Below are 14,324 nucleotides of genomic sequence, written 5' to 3'. Positions count from 1 at the left end.
TTTATCAAGAAGAGCCCATAATATTCAATAAACTGAATTTATTTAAAAAACAAATGTTGCACTGACAAAAGAAGCCTGGCACACTGACTGATTACTTCCGGTCATAGTTTCCTGTTCATGATGTGAGGGAGTTTTCTCCCTTTGAAACATAAATAAATAATTTCCTACAATGCAAACTAAATACTGTACATTAAATTTGAACAATTCCTTCAACATCCAATTGTTTAAATCTAACCACAGCTGAGAAAAATAGGGTCTGGTTTTGACATTGTGTGTCAGTGCAGATTGTACTGCTTCCAGTAAGGGCTGTTGGGTGTGAGGTGCAGTGTCGACAAACTAAACACAATTTACTATTGTTTATGAAGGCACTTGATATAATCAGACTAAAGCACATTGTAATTCTCTGGCAAAACAAAAGGCCTCTTAGCCCAAACAGTAACAGGACAATTTGTCAAATACACTACAATATGTATAGTGTCTTCTGCAGATATAGTATTGAATAGTCATTCTTTGGCACATTTGCTAATTTTGATTATGCTGCCTGCAGTTCCGTTCAATTATACGGTAGCTGATATTGATCTAACTACCAATACACTGTTATTTGTTTGATTTAACAGTCAACCTGAAAACATTAACTATACAGACTAAATTATGCTTGAAGAAGAATCTAAGTCTCCATTTATTGTGGTGGTTGGTATGATGCCTTATCTTTATGACAGCGTTACACTGTTACTAGTGATTAGAGATAATACTGTGTGTACTTGTAAACTGGTAATTATAGGAGGAGCAATGTTGTTCACACTTGTATCAAAGTAGACTTTGCCCTCAGCTTTCATTGTGCTAAATACCTCACCAGACTTGAGGTGTAGTCAGGTGACATTAGTTTTTGCCGCCCTAGAGTGTCCTAAGAATTCACCAAAAACATAATTGCAATAAGATACTCATTCAAATTTAACCGTTTCTTTTGAAAACATCTTGAAGAGGGACATTATTTGGCACTGAGTCATTGTGGGGGTATGACTTCCTCTAAGAGCAAACACTTCCCAAGAAACAACCCAAATATGTGTGCACTGCTCATCAAATACTCTGCACTAAAGACAGGACCGACACTGCAGAAGCAGCTCACTGAGAAAAATCCATATAGAGCTGAATGCCTTTAAAGGAAACATTTGCTTCATTAGCTGTTGATATTTGTTGAAAAATATACATATAAAATCTTAAATATACTTGGAAAACATGTTGGCACTCCTTACAAATGGGTTTCAAATCAATTTAAAGGAAGTCCATACTGTACATATTAAGAGGCTGCGTTAGTAATGCAACCAATGCAGAAGTCTTTTCCAGGTGTCCATTGCGTTGTCCTCTTAAAAGAACTGCTTGCTGCTGGTGATGGTCCTATCTGTTGGCTAAATCTGAGCCCTGTGTGGAGCAAACAACATAGTGAGGCGTATTGCCGTCTGTCACTTGTGAGCTCGGGGTGTTGCCATTAGTCGGGCTACACACAGGACCACAAGGGGGGATACAGGTGCTGGTGAGCCTGCGTAGGTACTCTGCATGGACAGGCTTGTGGCTCTGCAGCACCCTGATGGCTTCGTCTACCTTGAACCACTTCCTCGTCCTTCCTGTGAAAACATTCAAGAGAGGACGGGGACTGATCATCAGATGTTTGGTGCTGCGCTCAATGAACCTTCATCAACGAACATGGATTATACTGAACGTCGTTGGGTTTGAACCTGAGACCTTGTGTTTTTTAATCAGTCAGAATTTCGGCTTTGTGAAAAACAATGGTTGGATGTAGCCTTCCCTATTCAGGTGTTGGAAAGGTGCGGTCAGAGGGGTTTCATATGATCGAACAGGCCCTCTGTTTCCAGCATATTGACCCTTTCACAATGATGATTAGTTCATAGTTTTCACTTCAGTGTTCTTAATTAGCTTTAGTGTTTAAGCTTGAGAAAAGATCTACACTGTTATATATTTTGATTATTTACTGCCTGAAGCCTGTTTTTTGTTTTTTTTCATTTGTCTTTGAATTGATTGAGGTGCTTTTTAATTTGTCATTCAAGTTAGCAATTTCCTACCTTTTGCGCCAACATTTTCAGAGTATTCTTCTCCTTTGCCTTCCTCTATTTTTTTGTCCTTCTCGATCTGTTACTTCACTCATACCTCACTCAGTTTAGCATAGATTTAGCATGATTTAGCATGATTTGTTGACCGTAAGTAATTCTAATAACATTCTTCACTAAAACTCTTTTTGCAGTGTTAATGAGCATCTGATTGAGTGCTGTGTAAGATTGCTCAAAAGGCAGAATAGTATACAAAACGCTCAAGAATAAACTGTTTAGCACATTTTTCACTGTTTAGCACATTTTTCATTTTTCAGCACATTCCTGACCTACTTCAGTCAGTGTTTAAGAAGTCCTCATAAAAGCACCTTCCATAAAAACGATGTGTCATCCCATACTTTTCTCCAATTCCTTTCCAAATAGCATTTTGAAAATGAATTCTATTATCTTTATCATGTTGAAGTACACTGGCCTTTCAGTAGAGGGGGGAGAGTACATTACACCAGAGAAGACAAGTAAGAAGGGGGCGAAAACTGCAAAACATTCCTCCCCTTTGGAACAGACTACATTGTATCTTTGTTGGTGAAGGGAGTAAATTATCACAATCCCCTTTTTCCAGACTAGCAAAAGAGTAGCAATAGTTACCCTTTTGAATTACTAAATTACAAGAAAAGCATTAGATTCGAAATACAAAACATATTCAAAAGAAATAGTGATCACATGTCGAAACATAATCCACATCACAGGCAACAATATTTTGCAATGATTGGGCAAAAATAATCAATGAGGGAAAGCATTGCCATTGTCGGGCTGATGATCATTTTCATAATCAACTGAACTTCAAAATGTCTGAAATACTAAAAAATGTTGAAGACCACATCTTCAGATATAATTCCGTGGACATGTGTAGTGGTAGTTAATTTAGGACTAATTGTTGCTGTAGGACTGTAACACTGTAGATCGGGTGGTTTGACTTGCTGGTTAAGTGTGTTTACCAGTTTCTCAGTTTACAAAGTGATGACTGGAGACCCCGACACTCTTTCTCAACCTGCATCAACATCAACAAGACAACAAAATCAATTAAAGTGATTGAGAGACAGAAAACCTTGTCAAATGTATGGGTTTGATAACGTCCATCCAATTAACTTAGATTCCATAAACCCCTGGAACTAAACTAATTTGTTGCAAAAGTTTGTTTTTTTCTACGTCGAGACATACCAATTTTGACAGAGTCCTCCCAGTCTTCTAGTGTTTCCGTCACTATGAGGGTGAAGACGTACGTCCTGTGCTTTCTCTCTTTATTGTGCTGCAAAGGTTTAGACAAAGACACTTCTTCACATCACTGCAATAAACTGGGCAAATGCAATGCAAACAAAGATGTCATATACAACAAAGACATGCTGTTAACACAGTCCTCAGCTTCTTTAGCGCCTCTGCATGAACACAAACACATGAACCCACTGGGGCAGTCTAGGCATGATAGTTGGCTTACCAGCCAAGCTGATACAATATTTGAATCAGTGTCATATCATGAGTTATCTGCCATGTAAGAATACATTATACTTTTTGAATTTGACAAGTTTACCTCAAAAATCCCGAGTAGTCTGCCAAGTTTTCCCGTCACACCCGCCTGTACACACACAAACAAAAATAACCGAGTCATTCAACATATTGCCGGTACTGACCAGTACATTTGATTTTTTTCACAAATTCGTACTAGCAATATTTTCTTACAGCTGCAACACAACAAGAACCTGGTATTAGGAACAGCTCGTCTCTGTTGGGATTTGTATGCACAGTCTCAGTTGAACATGTGTCCCATTTAGTAAAGGTAACCCTGTGGCGTGTTACCACGGCATCGCCACAAGCTTGTGAGGCAGCGTAGCAGAGGTGACCAGCGGGACCTACACATGGTCCGATGACGAGACAGGTGTGAAAAAATTATTTTTAAAAAGCCCATGGCCACTGAAACCCACGGGAAACACACAAAACCAATGGAGATGATTACTGGGGTGAACAATAAGATCAGCTTTACAAAATTACTCAAATTCAGATGTCTACCTTTCCTATTGAAGTCTTTCACAAGCAAAAAATTGATTTGCAAGAGCAATATTAGAGTGTAATGGAGCTAGGCAGCTTGAGGAGTACAAAGTCAGCAGATACTGATGGCATGTTTGATCAACTTTTGTAAAAACAATAAATTAAGTAATAAAATAAAAAATAAATCGTTGTGTTGCTGGCTGAGTCACACATAAGGCACTCCAAGAGCTCATGACTGTATTCGGCCTTTACTCTGTGGCATATTTCCGACTTTGCATCTCATTTCAGAATCGCCGGGATCAATAAGGACGTCTAGAACCCACAACAGGCAGAGACCATTGCTGCCAATTTCATACTACATACTGATTGTATACAGTATATTTCCTACCGGTCTTTATAGTAAATTGTTTTTTGCACTAAATATACAAGACATTCACATACATTAAACTTAACAAATATACCTCATATATTTTAACTACGTTTTCCAAGATCTTTCTGAAGCAGTTTTAAGCAATTTATTTTTAATTTAGTGCAGCTGCAAGCAGCTCCTCAATTTCCGTTGTTCATAGCTCTGTGGTAAAATGGTCTACATCAACAACACATTCAAAAATGAAGCTTGTTTTTTCTTTTTCAGTATGCATGCTTTTGACTTTTGTCTTTTTTTACATACTCAAAACCAGATTAGAATTGATTGTGTATCATTGAGACACAGCTATTGTCTATACTAACGGACAATATTTGAAACATATTTTCTACTAAATTTGCTTTGTGATTATACAAAAGAAAAGTTGAATTTGAAAAACTTTCGATAGTATGGACAAATCTCACACAAGCACAAATTCAAACCATCACACTGACATTTAACTTGACATCAGGCTGTTGAACATGATGTGTTGAATTGTTTGCCTGCCACAGTAGTTGGTTCGTAGCGTATCTATATTCAGGTGCATGTCTGGTCTGGGAGGCAGAGGATATGGGTAACTGGAAACCTTCCTAAATGTCACTGCCATACTTCAAAACTGTCAGCACACTTCTATCCAAGGCAGAGGCTCACAGCACACTGCACTCCAACTACCAGCAGCACCCACTGAATAAACCACAGAACAATTGACTGTTTGTATGTATCATTGCCAAATACTTCTATCCCTAAGTATTGGCTACAGTATTTAGACACTGTGCTATCTGTGCTTCTAGCCTGTCAAATTAATTGAATACAAACATAAATCATTTTCAGAGTGTGTAAGACATTCTTTGATTTTCCACCTTATCTTGATCTATCCAAGTTAAGGATATGAGAAATTCCTCCTGCCGCCATTTGTGACAGTGACATATTTTTGCTGCTTGTGTTATGTAAGGTTACAGGGTAATTAATTGATGTGGTTTCTCAGATTTGTATTGCGTTACCAAACACATTGATATCTTAACCTGCTTTATGTTTTTTAACAACGCCAATATCACACAATGCATGTTTTAGCGGCGATCCTCTCTACCGATGCATTTACATGCTAGTGGGAAGTTTGGGTTTGGGAGTTTTAGGGAGTCTGCTTCCACACAAACATGAATTTACCTGGTTCACAATATTCTTGTTTGCTTACTGCTTATCTTCTACCTTCATTTCATTACAACAGAGCTTGTGAAAGCAGAGCTGTTGATCAGTTGACTCATTACTCACATATTGGAAATTACCAAAACCAGTTAAGCTCACCACAGACAGTCCTTCCTTCACCTGCATTATGCTGCAGCAGTGTTATTATTATTAACTGACCTCCTTAAAAATGAATAAAGCGTTGATACATTAGTACTTTCTACATCATAATAGTTTATTTGAGGAGTTTCAGTCAGGATTTAGAAAACACCACAGCACAGAGACAGCACTGGTGAAAATTACAAATGACCTCCTAATTGCATCAGATAAAGGACTCATCTCTGTACTTGTTTTGTTCGACCTTAGTGCTGCGTTCGACACCATTGATCATGACATCCTATTACAGAGACTGGATCAGTCGATTGGCATTTCAGGTACTGCACTAAGTTGGTTTAAATCCTATTCATCAGATCGATCTCAATTTTTATTTGTAAACGATGAAGCCTCAATGACCACCAGCGTTAATCATGGAGTTCCACAAGGTTCTGTGCTTGGACCAATTTTATTTACCTTATATATGCTTCTTTTGGGCAATATTATCAGGAAACACTCCATTCATTGTTATGCAGATGATACTCAATTATATCTATCGATCAAACCAGAGGAGACCAACCAGCTCGCTAAAATTCAAGCATGTCTTAAAGACATACAAAAATGGATGACCTGCAACTTCCTGATGTTAAACTCAGACAAAACTGAAGTTATTTTACTCGGCCCTGAACACCTCAGAGATCAATTATCTGTAGATGTGGTTTCTGTAGATGACATTGCCCTGGCATCCAACACCACTGTGAAGAATCTCAGCCTTATCTTTGATCGGGACCTTTAACTCCCATGTGAAGCAAATCTCAAGAACTGCATTTTTTCATCTACGTAAACTTTCAAAAATCAGGTTCACGCGTTTGTTACTTCTAGACTGGATTACTGCAACTCCTTATTATCAGGCTGCTCTAATGAGTCTCTTAAATCCCTTCAATTAATCCAGAATGCTGCAGCTTGTGTACTCACAAAAACTAAGAAAAGAGATCACATTACTCTTGTATTAGCTGCTCTGCACTGGCTCCCTGTAAAATCAAGAATCACATTTAAAATTCTTATCCTCACCTACAAAGCCTTGATTGGTGATACACCATCATATCTTAAGGAGCTTGTAGTACCATATTGCCCCACTAGAGAGCTCCGCTCACTAAATGCGGGGCTACTCATGGTTCCTAGAGTCCTAAAAAGTAGGATGGGAGCAAGAGCCTTCAGTTATCAAGCTCCTCTTTTATGGAACCAGCTTCCACTTTTAGTCCGGGAGGCAGACAGGCACCTCATTTAAGAGTAGACTTAAGACTTTCCTCTTTAATAGTGCTTATAGTTAGGGCTGAATCAGGTTTGCCCTGGTCGAGCCCCTTGATATGCTGCTATAGGCTTATAGGCGGCTAAGGGAAGTTTTAGGATACACTGAGCACCTATCTCCTCTTCTCTCTCTCCTTATGGATGAATTTACATCTCTCCATTGCACCTTATTAACTCTGCTTCCCCCCTGGAGTCTTTGTGACTTCACATCTCGTAGGGTCCATTGGACCTGGCTGTGTCTGATGCCTCCTGCCTGGTGAGCCAGCCTCCTGCCTTGACCCTGCTGATTGCCCCGCCCCCCTTTCTCTCTACATCCCTTCTGTTTCATGGATTGTGGAGGTCCATTCATACATTGTTATATTCATTGAATGTGCTTATGTAACTCTGTAATGCTGTTCATTCTGTACACATGACATATATTGCTTCTGTCCATCGGGGAGAGGGATCCTCCTCTGTTGCTCTCCTAAAGGTTTCTTCCCTTTTTTCCCCGTGAAAGTTTTTCTTTCGGATCAGTTTTCCTGATCCCATGTGAGGTCCTGGGACAGGGATGTCGTATGTGTACAGATTGTTAAGCCCTCTGAGGCAAATTTGTAATTTGTGATATTGGGCTATACAAAATAAACTGAATTGAATTAAATAGTAGGTTCTGAGTCGAGGTGTGTGTGGCTCCCTGCGAGGTAGAGAATCATCTAAATGCATACAGTATGCTTTGGAAAATGGTCAGCAGTAATGTCAAGTGTATGCAACCTTTAGTGAAACATGCAAAACCACCATTATGACAAGTAGTGCCAGAGAACAGCTACATGATATGTGTGCCTGTTTTCTTCCTCTTTTCCGTGGATGAGCCTACCTCTTCGTAGACCTCCCTGATGGCGGCCCCACAGGGCTCCTCCTCTGGCTCCATTCCTCCTCCTGGCACGATCCATTGGTCTGGATGGCGACTGCTGCTCACCAGTAGCACCTGCCAGGGAGAAAGGCCTTCGTCAGGTCCCCGCTCTTGAGTTCAGGGTGCCAAAAACACGCCAACGGCATGCCCATGTTGAGAGTTCGTCACCACGATAGGTGTCTGGTGGCAGCTGAGTGTGGCGCTAGTCATTCAGCAGGATGTGTATTAAACATCTCACGTGTCATGTCAGTCATTCACTTCATTTACTTATTGCAAGATGAGCATGTTGTGGATCGGGATGCTCAGCATGTCACGCTGTTTGCCACATAATTAAAATAAGTGAATCAGCGTAACTGACAGTTGATGTTTCCTAATTAATTAAAAGCGCAAACAGATACACAAGAAAATCACATACAGACACCTTTAGATTGGTGTAGATTAGATTACCTGCCTGAGAGAATGTGTGACCACAAGTGGACACAATCAAATAAATACTAGTAAGGAATACCTAACATTTTAGGTGGATTATATCTATAATACTACAATTAAACATCACAAACAACAAGTATGACTGTCCTCAACTAAAGAAATTCATAGTCGCCTTACACTAATACGTTGTGTAAGAGTTCAGAGAATCTCGAGCTGCCTGGTGCTTGGAAGAAGAAGCTCTGAAGCCAGAGATATATAATAATCATTATTTAATCATAACAAACAAGAGTCATCTGTATACATACATGGTCCAGGCCCGGACGCGCTCACATGGCTTCGCTTCCACAGTCTCCTGACTTAGCCAACAGTTTCTGTCTGGCGTCACCACGTAAGAGACCAAATTCACGTCTTACAATTAGTTTTATTCGCAGTCCATTCGCTGAGCTAAGCTCCCATTGGTTAGTGGAGGTATTCATGCAAATACCTTTCAGAGACACAGCATGCTACGCTGACCAGCGAATAAGACATAAGGTTCACACCTGAAGGTTAGTTCCATTGGCCACTTCAAAGAATGCCTCCAATCGATAAACTAGCGGGGTCAAAGCTCACACTTCCGGTCAAGGACAGGAAGTTCCTCTTCAGAATAAAACCCTATTATCCTGTCTTCAGAATAAAAGCAACATCTCAGGTTTCAATCGGCATCTCTTTAACTATTGTCTAAACAATAAAACATCCATTCATTCCCATGCATCATACAATTAAGCATAATTTGTCATTAACAAACAGAATAATAAAACAGTGATCCTCTCTTATGCTTCATAATACATTCCTCAGAATATTCCTCAAATTAATTATATCTTTCTTTATGTATTAATTTAAAACATAACCTCTCTTATCTACATGTGCAAGTGTACATAAAATCCACTACAACTCAACAGTTGTGTCGATTAATTATTGTTATTACCTTCGCAAAATACTTTTGCGGAGGTTATGTTTTAAACGCTGTGTATTTATTTGTAAATATGTCTGTTTGTTATTCGCATAACTCAAAAAGTATTAAACCGAATCGCATGAAATTTGGTGGGATGATTGGCTGTTATCCGGGGACCATTTGATTAGATCGGGGAGCGATCAGGTCAAAGGTCAAGGTCAAGGTCATGAAAATCGTATTTTTATTATAACGCGGTAAATTTTTATCCAATTGGCATGCAACTAATGCCAAAATGTTCAGAATTCAATGCCCGATCTTGTGATATACGACATGATACAATGACGTCATAACCCTTCTTAGCGGTTGAGGGTCGAAGGTCAGGGGGGGTCACGACCTTGCAAAATGTGCGGGGTTTGTCATAACTTTTTGTTTGCATGAAAACAGCACCAAAATGTTCACTGTTCTGTTCCCCACCCTCTCATGCGACATACAAAGGTTAAAATCATAAATCAAGGCTGATGTTCATACATAATTCTTTTGTGATGTTTACCACAATATCTGGTATCAAGTTACATCAATTTACTGTTCCCCACACTCTCATGCAAAGTACCAAAAAGTGGCTGCGGCAAAGGTATGCGCTCTACCGAGTGCCCGTTCTAGTTATTTAGTTGATTTAATTAACAGATTTGTAAAACTGAGTTTGTCCTCAAAGAATGGCACAAAAGCACCACTTTAAATATTAACACAAGTCATTCCGGATGAAAAAAGAATAAAGAACGAGTAATTGAGTCGACGAAGACCAAAACAACTGAGAAGTCGACGAAGAGAGGCAGCTGCTTTGAATACAGTCGGAAGTTAAATAATAACCTCTCCAAAACAGTCCCACAAGTAACATTGCAGTGGCCCACTTCAGCCATCATTTGCTTATCAAATAATAAACTAACGTTAAAAGACTTGAAGAGCTATAAAACATGACAAGTCTGAAATAATCAAACCAAAGCTGCACTATGTTTAACTGACCTCAAACAAATGCAGTGTGGTCTTTTTTTAGCACGGTGCCACTCTAGAGGTGCAGTCACTTGACCTTAAACCCTATTCTGGCCTTACACTGACCCACATCAAGTTCACGTGTGAATAGTTCCCGAATCCTTTTGGACACATGACACGTAAGTAAGTAGCTCTCTTGACAGTGAAGATTGATTAAAAACAAGCAGCTTACACACTTCGTGTTTTACGATAGGTGAGCATGACTGTCCCAGCAGAGGTTTCCCAGCATTAAGATGTGTCTGCATTCCTTCTGAGACCTGATCGTGCAAGCATGGCAGATTTGTGAAGAGCAGTAATGATAACATCTTCACTGCTGTGGACTCTAAAGCCCAGAAATGACTGCGATGAGTGAAACTTCACGCTGTGGGACTTGGCTTCACTGTAACTCAACTCTGGGTCAGGAGTAAGATAACACCAAGAGCTCTCAGGACTCTCAGGAAATTCATTCAAACACTATTTTGACAGTCTTATTGTTCGTCATTAATAAGCGCATAATAGAACTACGACTTCAAACAAACAAAGAGCTGCTGTTTTCCTGCTTTGGATCATTGATATAATTCCTTACGTGCCTGTGGGTGTGTCTGTTCTTGCATTTGCAAACACCCTGGAGGCCGCATAAGATATTCTTAACACAGGCAACTCTGTCAGTATTTATATGGATAACAGGTGAAATTAGAAAGTACAAGTGATTCTGCTGACATGTAATATCAGTCAGTGAACTGAATCTGCAGTCACTACTTACGGACTAAAACCTGCAGTTAGATCTTTACCTCACCGGTTCACAACCCTACTTACTCTTTATGAAGCCATTTTAAATAAGCAAGACATTAACTTTGTCATGAGAAAATTACTATGGGCAATCTTATGAAAAATACAAATCATAGATGCCAAAAAGGATGCAAAAGAATGTTGCACTGGGAGTGACATTGAAGAGCTTGCTGCATGATGGCTGATGATGAGGTGGTAAATGAATCACTGCAGAGGTGGAGAACAGAAAAGCCCCACAGATACACTGGTAGCGGTCTCACTGACAAAAATACACACAACACACACACACACACGTGCGTGCGCAATTTCACACAAACGCCATGTGAAACACGTAGGCACTTCTACCTAAGCAGCTACCCATAAACACACACACACACACACACACACACACAGCCAAAACGCTTTCAAAAACCACAGGATCAGCAGTCGCCTTTCTGTATGAAAAGAAGAGAGCTTAGCGGAAGAGGTTAATGACCCCAACCGGCAGCACACACCTCAGTGAGAGCTCTACAGATCCACATGAGCATTAAGGTGATCAACACCGGATCACTGGTATCAATATTTTAAAAAAGAACGGAGTTCTAATTCTTTCATATTACTATTATTTCTGGTGGAGAAATATACAGTGATATACAGTGATTGGCCTAATATGAACTGCTGTACAATAAAATGCAAACCAAGACACGTTCAATACAATCAATTTAGGATTCTTCTTTATTGTTAACTGACTTTCAGCAAAAACATACTGTGATGATATGAACAGATGAATTATTCTGAGCTGATTGTAATAATAAACTGAGCTATTTAGGTTCTTATTATTATTATGTCTGATGGAATGTATAAAACCGTATGTCAGTATGTAACTTTGTGAAAAATGTTCTCCTCTAGAAACATTTTCTTTGGGATTAATGAAACTCTATCGTATTTTACATATCTAGTTGATAATAATAATATACCGGTTTCAACCATATTTCCTCGCCAAAACCCCAAATTTGCTTCTATTTTTGGAAACTGTTTTTGAACTAGAATGCATTCTACGAGAAGACCCACTGATTAATTTGAGACATGTTTCTTATTGACAGCATAATTACTAAAAATACTTATATCAGTTGTCTTCTGAGTTCTAACAATATTAAGTAATTATGTCTAGTATTTATCTGCAGACCTGTTCCTGTCCTCCTGGACTCCAGCTGACATGTTGAGGAAGTGGCTGTACACCAGGCATGCAGACTGGATGGATAGTTTACAACATAAAGTGTGACATGTGCAATCAAAGCCTAAATGATGGAAATGAAGGCCAAGATCAGCATAGCATGTGATGTGAGACCTTTACATCATCCTCCGGTGCAATCTACAATAATGAAAGTAACTTTTTGCATATGTCAGCCCTCTGTCCCAGACACGCAGGACAGATAGGGTGAGAGTGGGTGATGGGGAAGAGGAGGGTGGGAGCACGTAGCAGGAAAGCAAATCTGCCAGGGGGACAGCAAGGGCCTGCACCTTGTTTCTATAAATTGCAGCGGATAGGTCACTTGGTGTTTAGCACACAGTGTAACACTCAACCCCCCCCCCCCAGTCCCCAATGGCCCCACACCACATGTGGTCCTGAGATGGGCCGCCATCACTGGGCAAACGCGATCAGACAACCCCTGCCCCCAATGTATAACTTCCTCCAGATTAATGGAGCCTTAATTATACCTAAATGACAATACTACTAATAATTTCAGCAGCATCAAATTAAAATAATGTATGTTCTAGAAAATGACTACACTCCTTACATGATAATCTTTAAGAGTTCATGTTAGCTGCAGAATGAGTCTAATGTTCATGCTTTTTGGTGTGTGTTGATATGGAAATGACCCTTTACAATAACCACATCAGCTGATGGCAGTGAAAGTTAGAAAACAGTATTGAAAAACTAATAACATTATTACTTATTAAAAGGCTAGTGGTGCACATTGAAGAAATATCTCAACCAAATAAATGCTTGAAGGTGCAGCACAATAACAACACCTCAGCCAGCAGTTTGCACTGCCAGGACACAATGAGGATGCCTCATGTCTTTATGAATTATGAGTTATCAGGATGTATTCGTAGAGGAAATGAAAATGATGGTCTCCTGTTGAGAGCCGGTTGCAATGAGTGCCGGCTTGTGAGACCCTTTGTTTTTTTTTCATAGGTCAAATATGTTGGATTTCAGCCCAAGTTTATCCACTGGAGACGAACAGCGAGAAGTCCGGGTGCCGTGTGAAAGGAGGCGGACTTCAGTAGTAACACGCAGACGTTGTTAAACGCGAAGCTGCAAACAGCGGAAAAACACCCTTCAGCCGTCGACGGACACCTCTCTTACCTCGTCCTCGTTTTCATTTTTAAAACACAAACACGCAGCTCGCCTCTTGAACCCCTCGCCATCGTAAGTCCTGGTCTGGTTGGGCTTAAACTTCATCATTTATGTTCCCAATCGTCGAGCGCACAGTTTTGTTTTTTTTGGCGGGGGATAGGGGCGGGGGGGGGAAAGCGAAAATCTGGATTCAACCAGACGCTGAAGAAAAGTGTCCAAATGAGAGTGGGAGAGCCGGAGCAGCGAATCTCCCGAAATATACTCCCAACTTTGAGCTTCTTCAGAGAGCGCCGGCTGGACCGCGTGCACTGGCTTCATTCATCCCGGGCCAACGTCAGAGTGCTGCTGGTCGCGTACCGGAGGCTCCCCACCGCGGTGGCTCTGCCGCTGTCAACACGCATGATTCAACAAACTCGCTTCCATCTGTGGTCGGAGGTGCTACCAGCTGACCTGAGAGCTGCGCAACAAGCGGACTGTCCGCTCCCACCGAGTTTCACGTGCATCATTACCGAGACGACGAGACAAAACATGGATAAAGTGTCTTTCAGGTGTTAGTTCCACGCGCCGGGGGGGGGGGGGGGGGGCGATTAAATAATCGTTAAGAACGTCACGCGCGTGAGGGATGCTGCGATGCTGCTTTTAAGTGCCACCTCGACCCTAAACTAAGATACTTTGAAGGAAGTTTGACTGTCTTTTTCATTTCAGAAACTGAAAAAAAGCTGTCCATTTTAGACCGACAGATTGAGATTGTTCTTCAGAAATCGTTCTTTAAAACTATTCCAACAAACGTACTGGAGGCTCAAAATTCTCAAAATCCTCCTGCATCCAGCACC

At 40.4% G+C, this 14,324-nt stretch overlaps 1 protein-coding gene across 1 annotated transcript; it reads right to left on the bottom strand.

The window, feature by feature from the left end:
• On the bottom strand, positions 1 to 14,027 carry nudt4a (nudix (nucleoside diphosphate linked moiety X)-type motif 4a). Its single transcript, XM_034536156.1, has 5 exons — positions 13,501 to 14,027; positions 7,940 to 8,050; positions 3,649 to 3,693; positions 3,282 to 3,369; positions 1 to 1,622 (listed from the first exon to the last, which is right to left on the bottom strand). Exons 1-5 carry the CDS (start codon positions 13,597 to 13,599, stop codon positions 1,396 to 1,398), a joined length of 570 nt encoding a protein of 189 aa, XP_034392047.1. The 5' UTR covers positions 13,600 to 14,027; the 3' UTR covers positions 1 to 1,395.
• Between the last annotated feature and the right edge of the window lie 297 nt (positions 14,028 to 14,324).

This window comes from Cyclopterus lumpus, chromosome 6 (genome assembly GCF_009769545.1).
Source record: "Cyclopterus lumpus isolate fCycLum1 chromosome 6, fCycLum1.pri, whole genome shotgun sequence".
Taxonomy (NCBI): domain Eukaryota; kingdom Metazoa; phylum Chordata; class Actinopteri; order Perciformes; family Cyclopteridae; genus Cyclopterus; species Cyclopterus lumpus.
This window is presented reverse-complemented; position numbering and strand designations above follow the sequence as displayed.